Source organism: Drosophila sulfurigaster, chromosome 2R (assembly GCF_023558435.1).
Source record: "Drosophila sulfurigaster albostrigata strain 15112-1811.04 chromosome 2R, ASM2355843v2, whole genome shotgun sequence".
Taxonomy (NCBI): domain Eukaryota; kingdom Metazoa; phylum Arthropoda; class Insecta; order Diptera; family Drosophilidae; genus Drosophila; species Drosophila sulfurigaster.
This window is the reverse complement of record NC_084882.1, coordinates 29,053,323-29,066,867: the sequence shown is the minus strand read 5'-3', so window position 1 is coordinate 29,066,867 and position 13,545 is coordinate 29,053,323. Positions and strand designations below refer to the sequence as shown.

Genomic DNA, 13,545 nt, shown 5'->3' with positions numbered 1-13,545 from the left:
CAGCCAAGCTTGGCCAGACAATGGCCCAAAACCTGAGCCGAGACTGAAGCTGAGACTGAAAGCTGAGGCTGAGCTTTGCTCGCTGCCAGCAGCAGCGTCAAATGCAACTCGTTAAATATTTATGAGGAGCACGAGGAGCATGCATACCACATACACACACACACACACACACACACACACACACTCAGGCAGCTTGTCCAGATGTGTAGTCCATAATTGTGCACAGATTTTGATTTGGAGTTTGCCAGCAGCCACAGTAGTTGCAGTTGCACCGCTGACGTTGCCTTGCCCCTGGCCAGGCAACACCTGCATACACACACACACAGACACACACACACACACACACACACAGACAAGAGGCACACACACCCAGCATAGCTGTAAAATGCAAGGCAAAAGGCAAAGCCAAAGCCAAAGTACGTGGCACATAGCTCTCGGCCATGCACGAAAGGCGCAACACTTGAGCGTTGTTGCACGGACTCCAGGATCGTTGTTGCCACAGCCGCTGCAGCAGCAGCAGTCAAAGTCGAAGTCGAAGTCGAGTCGAAGTAGCAGTCAAAGCAAAGCAGCAGTGCCAGTGGCAGCCAAGCAACCTGTTTCGTGGGAACATTGCCTACTCTGGGGCCCTGACTCCACCTCTGACTCCCGACGTGGTTGTTGTTGTTGCTGTTGCTGTTGCTGTTGCTGTTGTTGCATGCGGCTCGCGCTGCAGCAGCAGCAGCATTAACGTTGTCTGACCATTTGCTGCCCCCTCTACTGTTCTCTCTCTCTGATTCCCTCTCTTTGTTTCTCTATGGCATTCAGCTTCGTCTGACGAACTGCGGCAAGATCTGCTGCCTCTTCTCCTTCTCTGCTGCCTCCTCTGCTGCTGCTCTGCTCTGCTGCCACTTCTCTGCTGTGTTGCCGCTGCTCATAAATGAAACCTGTTAAATGAATGAAATAAAGTGTTATTTGCTCGACTCACAAATGTTTCTTGCTTGCTTCGTTCTTTTTGGTGCTGTGTGTGGATTATGCGAGCCAAGGCGCGTCTCTATGTGTTGTGTGTGTGTGTGTGTGTGCATGTGTGCGTGTGTGTGTGTTTTATGTGCTTGTTGTGCTCCGGTTCTTGGACTTTTGTTAGCTTTGGAACGCAGCCTCAACATGCCGCAACCTGTATGAAGTTTAATTTGATTTTATACTCTTGCCGGAGAGTAATATAATTTGAGTAGCAAATATGTAACGACAACGTCTACAAATTATATGTGCCACTATCCGTCCGTCTGTCTGTCTGTCCGTCAGCTTCAATTCCAGCTGGTCTTTTAGTTTTATAGTTCATCTGAATGAAACTTGTTGTGTAGGCATATTTTTAAAGTTCCTTCAGCTATCTGTTTGAAGCTGTTCTATATAATTCCTTAACAAACAATTAATTTATGTATGTACATATGTACTTTCAATTCAAATGAAAAATTATTAATATTAAACATAATATATATTAATAATATTTAACATAAAATTAATATAGTTATAATTTAATAATTTAGAGCAACAATCAAAACTCTTTTGCCAAAAGTTTTCAAATAAAATTGAACTATTTACGATATGACTGCATCAAATAGAATGCAAACTATAAAGTAAACAAAAAAAAACTCATTCAGTATAAATAAAAAGTTAAATTCAATTAATTTTTTAATGTGACTGCATCACAAAGTTATCATTAAGACAATCTTTAGAGAGTGAAATTTAATATTCGGTTTATTTCACATATGTTCTTTGACCTGAACAAAAAGTTATTTCAAACTATTTTTTCATTTAAATTCATGAACCATAATTTAACAAATTTAAATAAGATGTAATGTTCTTCAAGTATACGAATATTTAGAAAATGTATAATTTGAATAGGTTAATATAACTTTTAATTTAAATACTTTTATCTAAACAAGCAATCCTTGAGAGATTTATTCAAAAAATTAAATAACTTAAAATTAATCTTCTTTTTACATTAGAATATTTCTCAAATATTGAATTCAAAATAAATATAATATAGTATGTATTTGTTTTTTAAGTTAAAGTTCTAAAGAATATTTACAAAATTTAATTTGAAATAAGCAGAACATCAAATTTAATCCAAATATATTAAGCATTTATAATATGTTGTATTTCACATTCAATTCTTGAAATATAAATTCAAGAAAATTTATTTAAATTTAGAAGTATTTTTTTAGAAAAATACGCAGCAAGTGTATAAAATCTTCACCGTATTGAAAAGCATTTCTTTATAATTCTTTTTTCTCCTTTTTATTCAGAGCTCGCTTTGCAGCCCTGCCCCATGCACAGGGCTACCAATGACTTGTAAATTTTTGTATTGTTATTGCTGTTGTAGTTGTTATTACTGTTGTTGTTGCTGTTGTTAGTGTTGTTGTTTTTGCTGCTGTTGCTGCTGTTGTTTTTGTTTACCTTCCAGTAGTTGTAGCTGCATGTTTTTTGCTGTCTCTCAAGTTGGTCTTCAACTTGAGTTGAATTCGAGTTGGTTTTATTTTTAACTTAATTTCTTGACTCTCTCGGCCAATGCGTAATTCATATTTTTTTTTAGTTTAAGCTCCAAGTTCCCCCATAATTCGCAACTTTGGCTGCCAAGCATATAATTTTAACTCGTCTTGGCCCCAAGTCGTAATTGCCTTTAGTCCCCGGCTTTAGGCCAATAAATGCGGGCTTTACATCATTTAAAGTCACTCGCCAGTCGTTTATTATTTTGGCTCTCGTCTCGTCTCAGCTCTGAGACTTTAAAAAGAGACTGCGTCTGAGATTTACATTTTATTGTGTATGTTTTAATTTAAATTTATATGTATTCTTCTCTTCTTTTCTCTCTCTCTCTCTTCCCTCTTTTTCTTGGCCAGCTGTTAAAAATGTTGGCTTAATTCGACAATTTAATTTGGGTTTATGCCGCTAAATACGAACACAATCTCAGTGGCCATTGATCGAGTTTCGGCTTATAAGAAATGAGGAAGCTCTTCGGGGCGTGTTGACCGATTTTTTTATATTTTTGGTTTTTGGGTGAAATCTTTTGAATTTGTTCATCTTATTTTATTTCGCTTTACACAACTATGAATTATGAAATGTAATCTTGGCAAATTGTTTACTTGCAAACATCAAAATTGATTTTTTTCCAACATTATTTCAATCCTTATTCTTGCATTGCAAAATGAGTTTTTTTTAGTTATATATTTCTGATAAGAATAAATAATAAAAGTATTAAATAATAATAAATAACAACACGTTATTGTGGGTCAGCTTCTAATCTATAAGAGCAAAGCTTAAAGTTGTTAATCTTGTGGCTTTTTGACAACATGCGATTAGTCCAAATTTCAACTTATCAAAATGAAATTGATAAGCTGCATCCATTTATAATTCGCTGTCTTCTATTGAGCCTCATCAGTTGTCATTAAAATATTGCAAGATGAAGACTTTGTTACTGCTTTTCAGCGCAATTTTAATTTGTACATTGGCAAGTTCTGCCACTGGAGGTAAGTTCCAGATAGAAAAGATTAAAGTAAAAGATTTATATTAATAATGACTTAACCTCAGAGAAAGTGTATCGCATATTGCATGACAAGATAACTTGGATGCATAATCTTCATGTTTGCCGAAGACTTGGCGGAGAATTGGTCGTTATTGAATCCCATGATGAATTAATTAGACTTTCCAATTACCTAAAAAACCAGGGCTATGGTGCAAACGATTGGTTCTGGACATCGGGCAATGATATAGTCGCTCCTGGTCGCTTTCTATCTGTGACTACTGGCAATGATTTGCCCTATAAACTTTGGTCACATGGCCAACCCGATAATGCCGGTGGAAACGAGCATTGTGTGCACTTGTGGCTCAAGGATGGAGTATTCAAAATGAACGATTGGGGTTGTCAGCAAAATGCCAAAGGCATCTGCCAAATGAGAGTTTAGAAAAAAGCTCACATATTTTGATAAGTCTTCGATCTTGTCAATTGAACTATTCTGAGAATTCTACGTAAACATATAGATGCTATCTTTAAATATTGTTTACATCAATTTCAGTAAATAAGTAATAAATGAATCTGTTGTATGCTTGTCAAATCATAGCTCGGTCTTCTTATGAATAAAAGCAAAGCTTAAATATTGATTTTCTTTTAAATTCTCGTTTAAATATAGATAACACAACATGTTATATGTACTGTTTGCTTAAACTTTTCACTATATATTTTGCCGATGCACATTGTGTATCGTCAGTCGTAATTGAAATATTGCAGCAAGATGAAGATTTTATTTGTGCTCTTAATTTTTGCATTAGCAAGCTCTACCGCTGGAAGTAAGCCACAGATTAAGAGGTTTCAATGAGAGAAATATAATATATTATATTATTGATTTGCCTTAAAATAGGGAAGACATATCGGATTACAAGTGAACGTACAACTTCGATTGAAAGTGTTCACTATTCCCGAAGAATAGGCGGAGAATTGGTCGTCATTGAATCCCAAGATGAATTAAATAGGCTTTCCAATGACCTACAAACCCAAGGCTATGGTAAAAGTGATCTGTTCTGGACATCGGGCAATAATTATATTTCACGTGGTACACTTTATTCTTTAATCCCGGGGAAATCCCTTGCCGTATACGGAAATGTGTCGTGGTCAACTGGTAATTACGGTGGTAATGAACGTTGTGTGCACTTATATTTTCAAGATGGATCGTAAAAAATGAACGAATGATTTGGTTTGTGAGGACAAAGCTAAAGCCATATGCGAACACTAGATCTCAAACTTATATCTAGATTCAAAGTGCAGATGCGTAACTAATTTTTGTGTAATCTGGTTAATAAAGATCTTTGGCCGCAACGCATATTAATCAAAGCAACAAAATGATCGTTTTTTCAATGTTTTACGCTCCAACAAAAGACTCCAATTGGGATTGCGTTCTCTTCTCTCTCGCTCTTGTTGTTGCTGTTATTCTTTGCGGCAATGAAGAGATAGAGAGAGAGAGGGAGGAAACTGGCGCAGTCGGCAGACAAGGCGCCATACAATTTAGTTCCACCTCAAGGCGAAGGCGAAGGCAAGGCAAGGCCATACACTAGATAATTTCTCTATCTAACGTGTCTGTGTATGTGTGTGTTTGTAAGATGATGACTAACGGTCCCGTTTACATTTTGTTCCCATGAAAAAAAATATTTAATTTGATTGCGGTTTTTATGTCTTCATTAGCAAAACGCTACAAAAGCAATAAATTAAAGATTTTCGACTTCGACTTTTACACACACGCACATGCGTATGTATGCATATAAAAAATACGTTTGGCTTATTCACTCCATGCCGAAAGATTAACGCTTGATTAATGAACACGATTATTCATAATTTGTTGCCGACTGTTGTTATCATTAAATAATTGAAACATTTTGCCCGCGTTCCTCTCTCAGAATGAGAATGTAAATGTAAATGCGAATGTGAATGTATCCAATGCTAATTCCCATTCAATTTGGATTTAACGATCATTAAAAAAAAGAGAGCAGAAGCGCGAGAGTGATCGCGACATTGGACATGCACAAACATGCGCTTCCTTTGCTGCCATTATTGATGTTACTTGTGCTGCTTCTTCCTCAGCTCCAGCTCCAGCAGCAGAGCAGAGAAGCACCTGCATACTTGTCTGTGTATATATGTTAGTGTGTGCATATGTGTTGCACGCAGCTCGTCAATCAATTGAAGAAGTCCAGACGCAACCGGTTTGTGTTCAATTTTTTATAGGGTATCTAAAAGAGTATACATACTTTGATTGTAAAATCATATCGCTTTACTGCCAGCTAGATTGTAAATTAAAATGTTGCCGGCTAGATTATAAATATCAAGTGTTTGAATTGACAGCATTTGTGATACAAAGTATTAGTGTTGCTAACCTACCTGCAAAAACGATCGAGTTTAGCAGCCATTTTAGTTTAGTGCTGCCAACTGATTGCAAATTGTAAAATGCACATACGAGATTGGCAACAATTGTTAGTATTGCCAACTATATTGCAGTTTTAGGCATTCAAAGTGTTGCCAACGACAATGTAGATTGGTCATATATTTTACTATTGCCAATTAAATTACAGTTTTAGGCTGTCGTTTATATAGGCAGCCATTGATGTGGAATTGGAAATTTATATAAATTATTTACAATTATACCTATCATGAAGGGTATTTGAGAGTGTATCAGTTGCCTTTTTGCTACACTTGTTCTTTAATAATATTATCTAAGCATGTGTTGATTTTTCCTGCTCAACGAGGCGGCGCTTTTCCAACGCTGTCAACGACGACGGCGCGCACAGCTCGTCGAATGATTTGCAGATTCTGTTTGACAGTCGATCCGGTTTTTCATTAATGAACATGGAGACACATGGCTGGCGACTTCAAGCCTCAGAGGAAGAACACACGCACTTTTTTTTCGTCGAAGGGGGAGCGAGGAGGCAACAAGATGTCGCCAATGGTCTATGGCTATTTGATTTATGGGCCTAGTTAAGGGGTTGCTTTGCAGCAGCAGACAGTAACAAATACTACGACTGCTATTCTTCGAAAAATTCGAAAATCGAAATTCGAATGCGCTTAGTCAGTCAGTCAGTCAAAGAGTGAAGAGTATCAGCTGCAGCAGCGAAGACTCCCCTAATGAAGATAATTTATTATGCGATGCCGTTTAATTAAAATCAGATAAGCAAAGATCGTTCGCTTGCTCTCAACTCCTTCAAACTGCACACACACACACACACACACACACACACACACACATGGGCAGCCATGGCCATCAGCATGTCGAAACGTTTCGGCAAGAGAGGCTTTGTCATCCCCTCCTTCTACTTCTCCTCCATCACATTCCCAGACGAGAGGAAATGCTGATGCTTGGAAGTTGCTGCTGCTTTTGTTGTTGTTTTTGTTGTTGTTATTGTTAATTTCCCAGGCGCAGGCCAACAAGATTTCGCGTTAAGTTCAACAACTTGAAGGCAACAAAGTTGTTGCCGGTCAACGTTGCGCTGTCGTCGTCATCATCGACATCAACGTCGGTGGCAACTTCGGCTGCCCCTTTTTTTTTTGTTTTTGTTTCGGTTTCGATTGCCATACATGATTGCTATTGGTTCTTTATCAGGATCTTGTTTAGGCCATCGCGCGATGCTTTGTTGTTCGACTGTTAATGCGGCTTGCTGTTTGGTCCAGTCTCGGCCTTCATTATCGTCTGCCGCCGTATGCAAATGATTTTTAATTGTGTGGCTTGTTAACCCTGCGGAAATCTCTATTTAAACGCTTGTCGAAATGTCAATAACGACTAAATGACGACTCAAGTCTCTTTTGGACCACACACAAACACACACAGGATGACAGCAGCAGCAGCAGAAGCAGCATGACTCACACACAAAAGTGTTTGGCCAGCTCATAAATATTAATTATAGCTGGTGCTAAAAAGTTAGCGCCCATTTTTGGCACTTTTTCGCTACATTTAAATAGACACCCAGTTGCTAAAGGTAATTTCACTACACTTAGTAGGCGGAGCATAACATTAAGCTTAGAAACTTAAGAGCGCCATAAGCTAACGCTCTTAACGAGCTTCTCTTTAGCCGCAATCCACAAGTCAAGTGCTAGAAAGAAAGAGCGACAACGGGCGAACGTGAGAGCGATTTTACTCGTGCAATTGCTTTTTTTGAAGAGCGTGGAGTAATTAAACTCGCTGGGCAATGCAACTGCAGAATCAATCACAGGTGCAGCCATGCATGTACAGTTTGACAGTCACTGGAAATGCGTACAAGTTTCCTTGCTTGGCCACGATGTCGACGACGTCATAAATCAAGTCGAGCAAGAGTGTGAAATTTTTACCGGCCAAGCTTGCAGCTTTTAATGTGTGTCGTGCGCATTTTTAACCATTTATGACTTAATTTCAATTAAACGTATTTGGCCAAATTATTTGTTGACACTTGCAGGGCAATTAAAATGGCAACACGTGCAGGATGCTAGCGGCTTTTTAATTAAAAGCACCACATTTGATGGGAAATGGAGCAAAATACATACAGCACTCAAAAATGGTTAATGAACGCTTAATATCAATTAAATATTCAGAGTTTATTTATTTATGGTGACACTGTTTTGTGATTGAATGTTGCTCCAAATGGTTAATGAAAAATATTAATATTCTGAAATTGGGGTAACACTGTGACCAAGTGTTGCCTCGAATATTTAAAAAATAACAATATTTAGAGTGGTTACACTGTTTACTGAGTATTGTAAAATTAATTTTAGCATTGTTGAACACTAGAGCAAAAACTTGTTCTAATTTGAATGGTCTTATTTAATACATAAGAGCTTCATAATTAAATATAGGCAAATTGGACAATGTGGCGCACCTTGGAATCGACAAGTGCCACAAACGAATGCAAGGTGCAGTTGCCTTGCCGATCGCAGCGACTTTCAAAGTGAACAACGCCCCAAAACCCTGCAAACGGTGGCATTGTGGCATCGATTTTAGAAAGTCGCTTAAGAAATTAAATCGCTGCGCATAAATGAAAGAAAAAAAAAAGAACGGTTTTAAAGCGCAAAGCCTTTTTTACAGGAGCGGAAAAGCGCAAAGCAAAAGCGAAGCCGACATCGCAAAAGTCTCTCCTCTCTATATATACAAGGTATATAACTCATTGCAGACATTTGGCCTTTTATTAATTGTTTGACGGCGCCCGTGCCCATGAAGCTGCTGCTTGCTGCTTGCTTTTGCTCTCTCAGAGAACTCCACTGCAGCCAAGCGCCCCCGCCACCCCCTTAAGCTCCCCTTGGTCGGGGCGTGATGAGAAATTTAATATTGGCAAACGGATAAAACCGCCAGATAATTATACATTTTGAGTGGCCCAAGCTGCAGTTGCAGTTGCTGCAGTTGTTGTTGTTGTTGGTGGTGGTGTTGTTGGCCCTGGCTATTTGGCTTACTGGCCAGCAGTAAGTCTGCAGTCTACAGTTGGCAGTTGGCAGTTCATGCGGCTCATGATAGTATAAGATTTCATTTCATTAAAGTGCATCACGACGGACGACAGACAGACAGACATGCTGCTGCTGCTGCTTTGCTGCCTGGCTGGAATCAATGAGTGCTCCGCTACATAGTTCAGTCGGCAGTCATTGCCCTCACTCCCCCCTCACCCGTCTACAAGCAACAACATCAACCTTCCATGCTTACTTTTCTTCTTATTGGCAGATTACGGCGGCGGGGTGGCCGCTGCTGCTTCGAGCCAACTTATAATCAAATCCGATAAAAAATTTCATTATTGCTCCACAGCAGCAGCAGCAGCGGCAGCAACTGCAACAGCGCCCATAACTGTTTTGCAGGTAATCTTTCGTTGTAGTTGTTGCTGCTGCTGCTGTTCATTTTATTTTTTTTTTCTACCGTTGTTGTTGTTGTTATGATTGTTGCTGGCTGCACTTAATTTTCGCATGCGCACTGAACTCATGATCGCGATTTCTTCGTTTCATTCCGCTCCGGTTCCCGTTCCTTTTTGCCAGCCCTCGTGTGCGGACGCCATTTTGAGCTTTGGTTCTCAGCCATAGCAACGAACTGGGGTCAGCCAACAACAGCAACAACAACAACAACAGCGGCGTCCAAGGAATAGAAAGAAGCTTTGATTTGAAATAGATGGCGCTGCTGTTGCTGTTGATGTTGTTGTTATAGCCGTTGCTCTAGCTACATAAATTGGGACGTGATTATGAAATAATTGCAGATCTCTTTGTAGTTTGTACTTTTGTTGGACTTGCACAACGTAGTAGAGCCAATCAGTTGTTGATTTAAAATCGGTGCAAGATGAGAACAACTCGTCGTCTCGTTGTTGCACAACACCTTGGGGAGAGATCACGGCACCACGCACAGCAGCAGCCGTGACAGGCGTCAGTGAGACAGACAGTTGGCTGCTGACAGCCATATTCCCAATCCCAATCGCAGCAGGCGCCTTTGGGGAACAACAACAAAAAGCAGTGCAGCGGAAACTTATTGATAAAACAGCATTTACGCACAAAACTAAAGGTCGACCAGCTGCAGCTTTTGCTTGCTGATAAGGACGGCATTTGCATACTTGCTGAAGCTATTTGATTTGTCACTCCTTATAACAAACAATTGCTAAAGCTGTTTGATATGTCACTCATTGTAGCGGTCAGTTTACATTCCTTGACATTGGCGGAAATTCCAATTCGCAGGATGGTTTAGAATATCAAATACACAATTGATTAATAAACAGCTCCCACTACGAGATTTGTGTGCGTTATGCGGCATATAAGTCATACACACACACACACGCGCGCGCTCGTATGCAAATGAAATATAATTTCAACACTCGGATTTCTGTTGATTCTTTTCCTTTTTTTCGCAGTATGTCCATAATTTACATGAGGTTAACACGCAAAGCGGGCGAGACGTTACTCGGCTCTCCTTTTGGCCTTGATTATCCAGCCAGCAAATCGAATGCACGCACACAACAACAAACAACAAATAACAACAACAACAGCAGCAGCAGCAACAGGAGCGCAAAAAGAAAAAAAAACGGAAATCAACTTGGGGGTTAAAAGGTAAAAGAAAGCAAGCAAGAAATTCTATTGCAGAGTGTTGAATGTTGAAATATTGCCAAATCATGGCTTTGAAGTAAATAAATTTCCACGCTCGCCGCCGCTCGCCGTGACCGCTGAACTTCAGATGCAGCCACAGGAGCAACACCAACACCAACAACAGCTACAGCAACGGCAGCTAAAATGTTTGGGCCGTGTATAAATAAGTAACCTGAGCTCTGCAACACGTTGCCCAAAAACGGCACACGGCTCAGCTTCGGATCGCAGCATCGCAGATCGGGATGGGATCGTTCCTCAACTTGTTGTTGCAAGTTGCCTGCCGAAGCAGCAGAAGCTGCAGATTGTTGCAAGCAGCGTTGCTGCAGCTCGCGTGTGCGCTTGGCGGCTTTTTGATTTATTTGCGATTTATACACTTGGCTTGGCTGTCAGCAGCGCAGAGCAGTTGCTTGCTTGCTTGGCAGCCACTTGACCGATTTCACAGCTGGTAAACCTTACGAGGTGCAGCAACATCAAAGTACTATCGAAGCACTATCGATTATTTAACATTCTTTGTAAATCAGCGAGGTAACAACGAAGTATTATCCATATTTTAATATTTCTTTCAATGCAACAAAGTACTATTGAATCTATTGATGCTTGCTTTGTAATGAAATGAAGCACTTGTCAATTCTTCTTCCTTTCTTACTATCGATGACTGCAAACAACCGATTTCACAGCTGGTAAACCTTACGAAGTGCATCATCATCAAAGTACTATCGAAGCACTATCGATTATTTAACATTCTTTGTAAATCAGCGAGGTAACAACTAAGTATTATCCATATTTTAATATTTCTTTTCACTCTTGAATCTATTGATGCTTGCTTTGTAATGAAATGAAGCACTGTCAATTCTTCCTTTCTTACTATCGATGACTGCAAACAACGCTGTTTTCTAACAGTTTATTCTCGATACATGTGGAAGAATATAATAATAGTGGGTATGTCTCTATGAGTAATGTATTTTTTGTTGTTGTGTAGACTCGGAAAGGCAATCTAATTGTGTTTGACGCTGTGCGCCAGTTAACTGTAGTGATTATGGGCAGGGAGAAGATAACTGGAAAGCATACGAAGTTTTGTGTGTCAACATTTCTCACGCTCGAGTGTTATCAACTGGATAATGCAGATAAACCGATAACACAGCTCTGTTGGTGGTTGTTGAGCGGTTGGCGATTGGCGGTTAAGCGCTGGCTGCCTCAGCTGGCGCCTTGTTTGCCAAGAACCACATGAGGCCCATGAGACAACTGGGTGGACTGTTGTTGACGGCGCCCTGTTGCACCATACGCTTGACCTCGGGCAATGACAGTTCCACTACCTCGATCATTTCATCCTCGACGCCACCGCCACTGTTGGCTTTATCGGCATCAGTCACCTCACAGTAGTACATCGCTTGCTTGGCACCCGATGAGCCAACGCCAGATCTGCAACGAGGAAACACATTTAAGTGTTTTGCTTTTCGGGGCAACTTTCTGCTGCTCCGCTCACCTGTAGACCATGACTTGCTCGATGCGGTCAACACTGACATCGTAGCCGCATTCTTCCAGCACTTCCTCGCGAGCAATTTCACTCCAGCTTTTCGATTTGTCCACAATACCAGCGCAGAGCTCCAAGGTCACGCCAATGGCGGGTGGAAATGCCTTTAGGTCGGCCTTGTCAAAGGTGCCCAGCTCGGTGGTGATGACACCGTGATAAACAGCCGGACGAAACTGTTTCACCAGCACGAGCTTCTGGCGTGTTGTGTTATAGAGGATGATGGCAACGCTGTCGTGCACCTTGAGCAAATCCCAGTTCTTTTCAACGCCATTCTGCACGTAGTACATACGATGCGGTTGGACGTAGGGTGAATCAGCGGGCAGTGGACCCAGCCAAACCTTTGTAATGTTTTCCATCGCGAAACAACACAGCACACACCACTTTGACTACAGCTGACAGCTGATTGCGGCAAAACACACGACTGACCAAAACAGATGACACCCGAAAGCACAAATGAGCTTAAAGCTTTCGCTTTTGACATTTAATGCACGCTACTCTAATGGTCACACTGCAATTTGAAAATTCAAATTTACGCCTTGTTGCTGAGAAACCAAAGCGTAGCCAACAATGTGCTGGGACCGCCGGAAACCGTTGCGCCTGTCTTCACATATTCCTTGGCCTCTTCTATCGATAGATCTACGACTTCGATGACTTCGTCATGCACTCCCCCACCAGCATTAACTTTTTGCTCATCGCACACCTCGCAGTAGAATAAAGTTTGTGCAGCACTCGAGGCACCAACACCAGAACGATATTTGTAAATAAGCTGCAAACTTTTCGTGGGCACATCGTAGCCACATTCTTCCAAAATTTCATCACGGGCCGATTCCTGAGGACTCTTGTTATCTTGTTTGCTCAGACGAAGAAGATCGAGGCCGTAATGGTTCCTGAGGACTCTTGTTTATCTCCGAAATGCCCAAGGGCTGATTGATTTAGTTAAATATCACCGAATCGCTGTGACACGTGTGCTGGGGCTCCAATGTCACAGCGATTTCGGGTGGATATTTAACTAAATCAATACAGCCCTTGGGCATTTCGAATGATTCACCTGTTATTATTCCGTGGTACACTGCTGGCCTAAACTGTCGCACATAGATGAGTTTTTGGCGCGACACATTAAACAAAACAACCATTACTCCATTGAATATCTTGACAATATCTCGATCTTTCTTCATGCCATTTTCAATATAGTGCATCTGAAGTGGAGCCACCCATTTTGCATTTTTTGGCAACGGCGTAAACCAAACTTTTGTAATGTCACTCAAGGGCGCGCTATGGCAAACATTTTTCGATAAATGTCGAGATGCCCGCGCAATCAAATATTTAAACATTTTCGATTAATTCGATCAGCGATAAAATGTGAACTGCAGGTTGGCAGCACCAGCGACAACAGCTGTGCGTGTTGGATAATAGCCGCTAAGAAAAACAGTGC

The 13,545-nt window shown here is 40.6% G+C and overlaps 4 protein-coding genes across 4 annotated transcripts; 2 read left to right on the top strand and 2 right to left on the bottom strand.

The window, feature by feature from the left end:
- The first annotated feature begins 3,394 nt into the window (after positions 1 to 3,394).
- LOC133838584 (C-type lectin 37Db-like) lies at positions 3,395 to 4,090 on the top strand. Its single transcript, XM_062269733.1, has 2 exons — positions 3,395 to 3,500; positions 3,562 to 4,090. The coding sequence occupies exons 1-2, from the start codon at positions 3,434 to 3,436 to the stop codon at positions 3,933 to 3,935; spliced, it is 441 nt and encodes a 146-aa protein (XP_062125717.1). The 5' UTR covers positions 3,395 to 3,433; the 3' UTR covers positions 3,936 to 4,090.
- Positions 4,091 to 4,247: 157 nt separating this feature from the next.
- On the top strand, positions 4,248 to 4,867 carry LOC133838585 (uncharacterized). Its single transcript, XM_062269734.1, has 2 exons — positions 4,248 to 4,317; positions 4,389 to 4,867. Exons 1-2 carry the CDS (start codon positions 4,263 to 4,265, stop codon positions 4,700 to 4,702), a joined length of 369 nt encoding a protein of 122 aa, XP_062125718.1. The 5' UTR covers positions 4,248 to 4,262; the 3' UTR covers positions 4,703 to 4,867.
- Positions 4,868 to 11,467: 6,600 nt separating this feature from the next.
- Positions 11,468 to 12,537, bottom strand: LOC133836153 (uridine diphosphate glucose pyrophosphatase NUDT14-like). The gene is made up of 2 exons (XM_062266481.1): positions 12,066 to 12,537; positions 11,468 to 12,001 (listed from the first exon to the last, which is right to left on the bottom strand). Exons 1-2 carry the CDS (start codon positions 12,467 to 12,469, stop codon positions 11,761 to 11,763), a joined length of 645 nt encoding a protein of 214 aa, XP_062122465.1. The 5' UTR covers positions 12,470 to 12,537; the 3' UTR covers positions 11,468 to 11,760.
- Positions 12,538 to 12,642: 105 nt separating this feature from the next.
- On the bottom strand, positions 12,643 to 13,444 carry LOC133836154 (uridine diphosphate glucose pyrophosphatase NUDT14-like). Its single transcript, XM_062266482.1, has 2 exons — positions 13,077 to 13,444; positions 12,643 to 12,967 (listed from the first exon to the last, which is right to left on the bottom strand). Exons 1-2 carry the CDS (start codon positions 13,442 to 13,444, stop codon positions 12,643 to 12,645), a joined length of 693 nt encoding a protein of 230 aa, XP_062122466.1.
- Between the last annotated feature and the right edge of the window lie 101 nt (positions 13,445 to 13,545).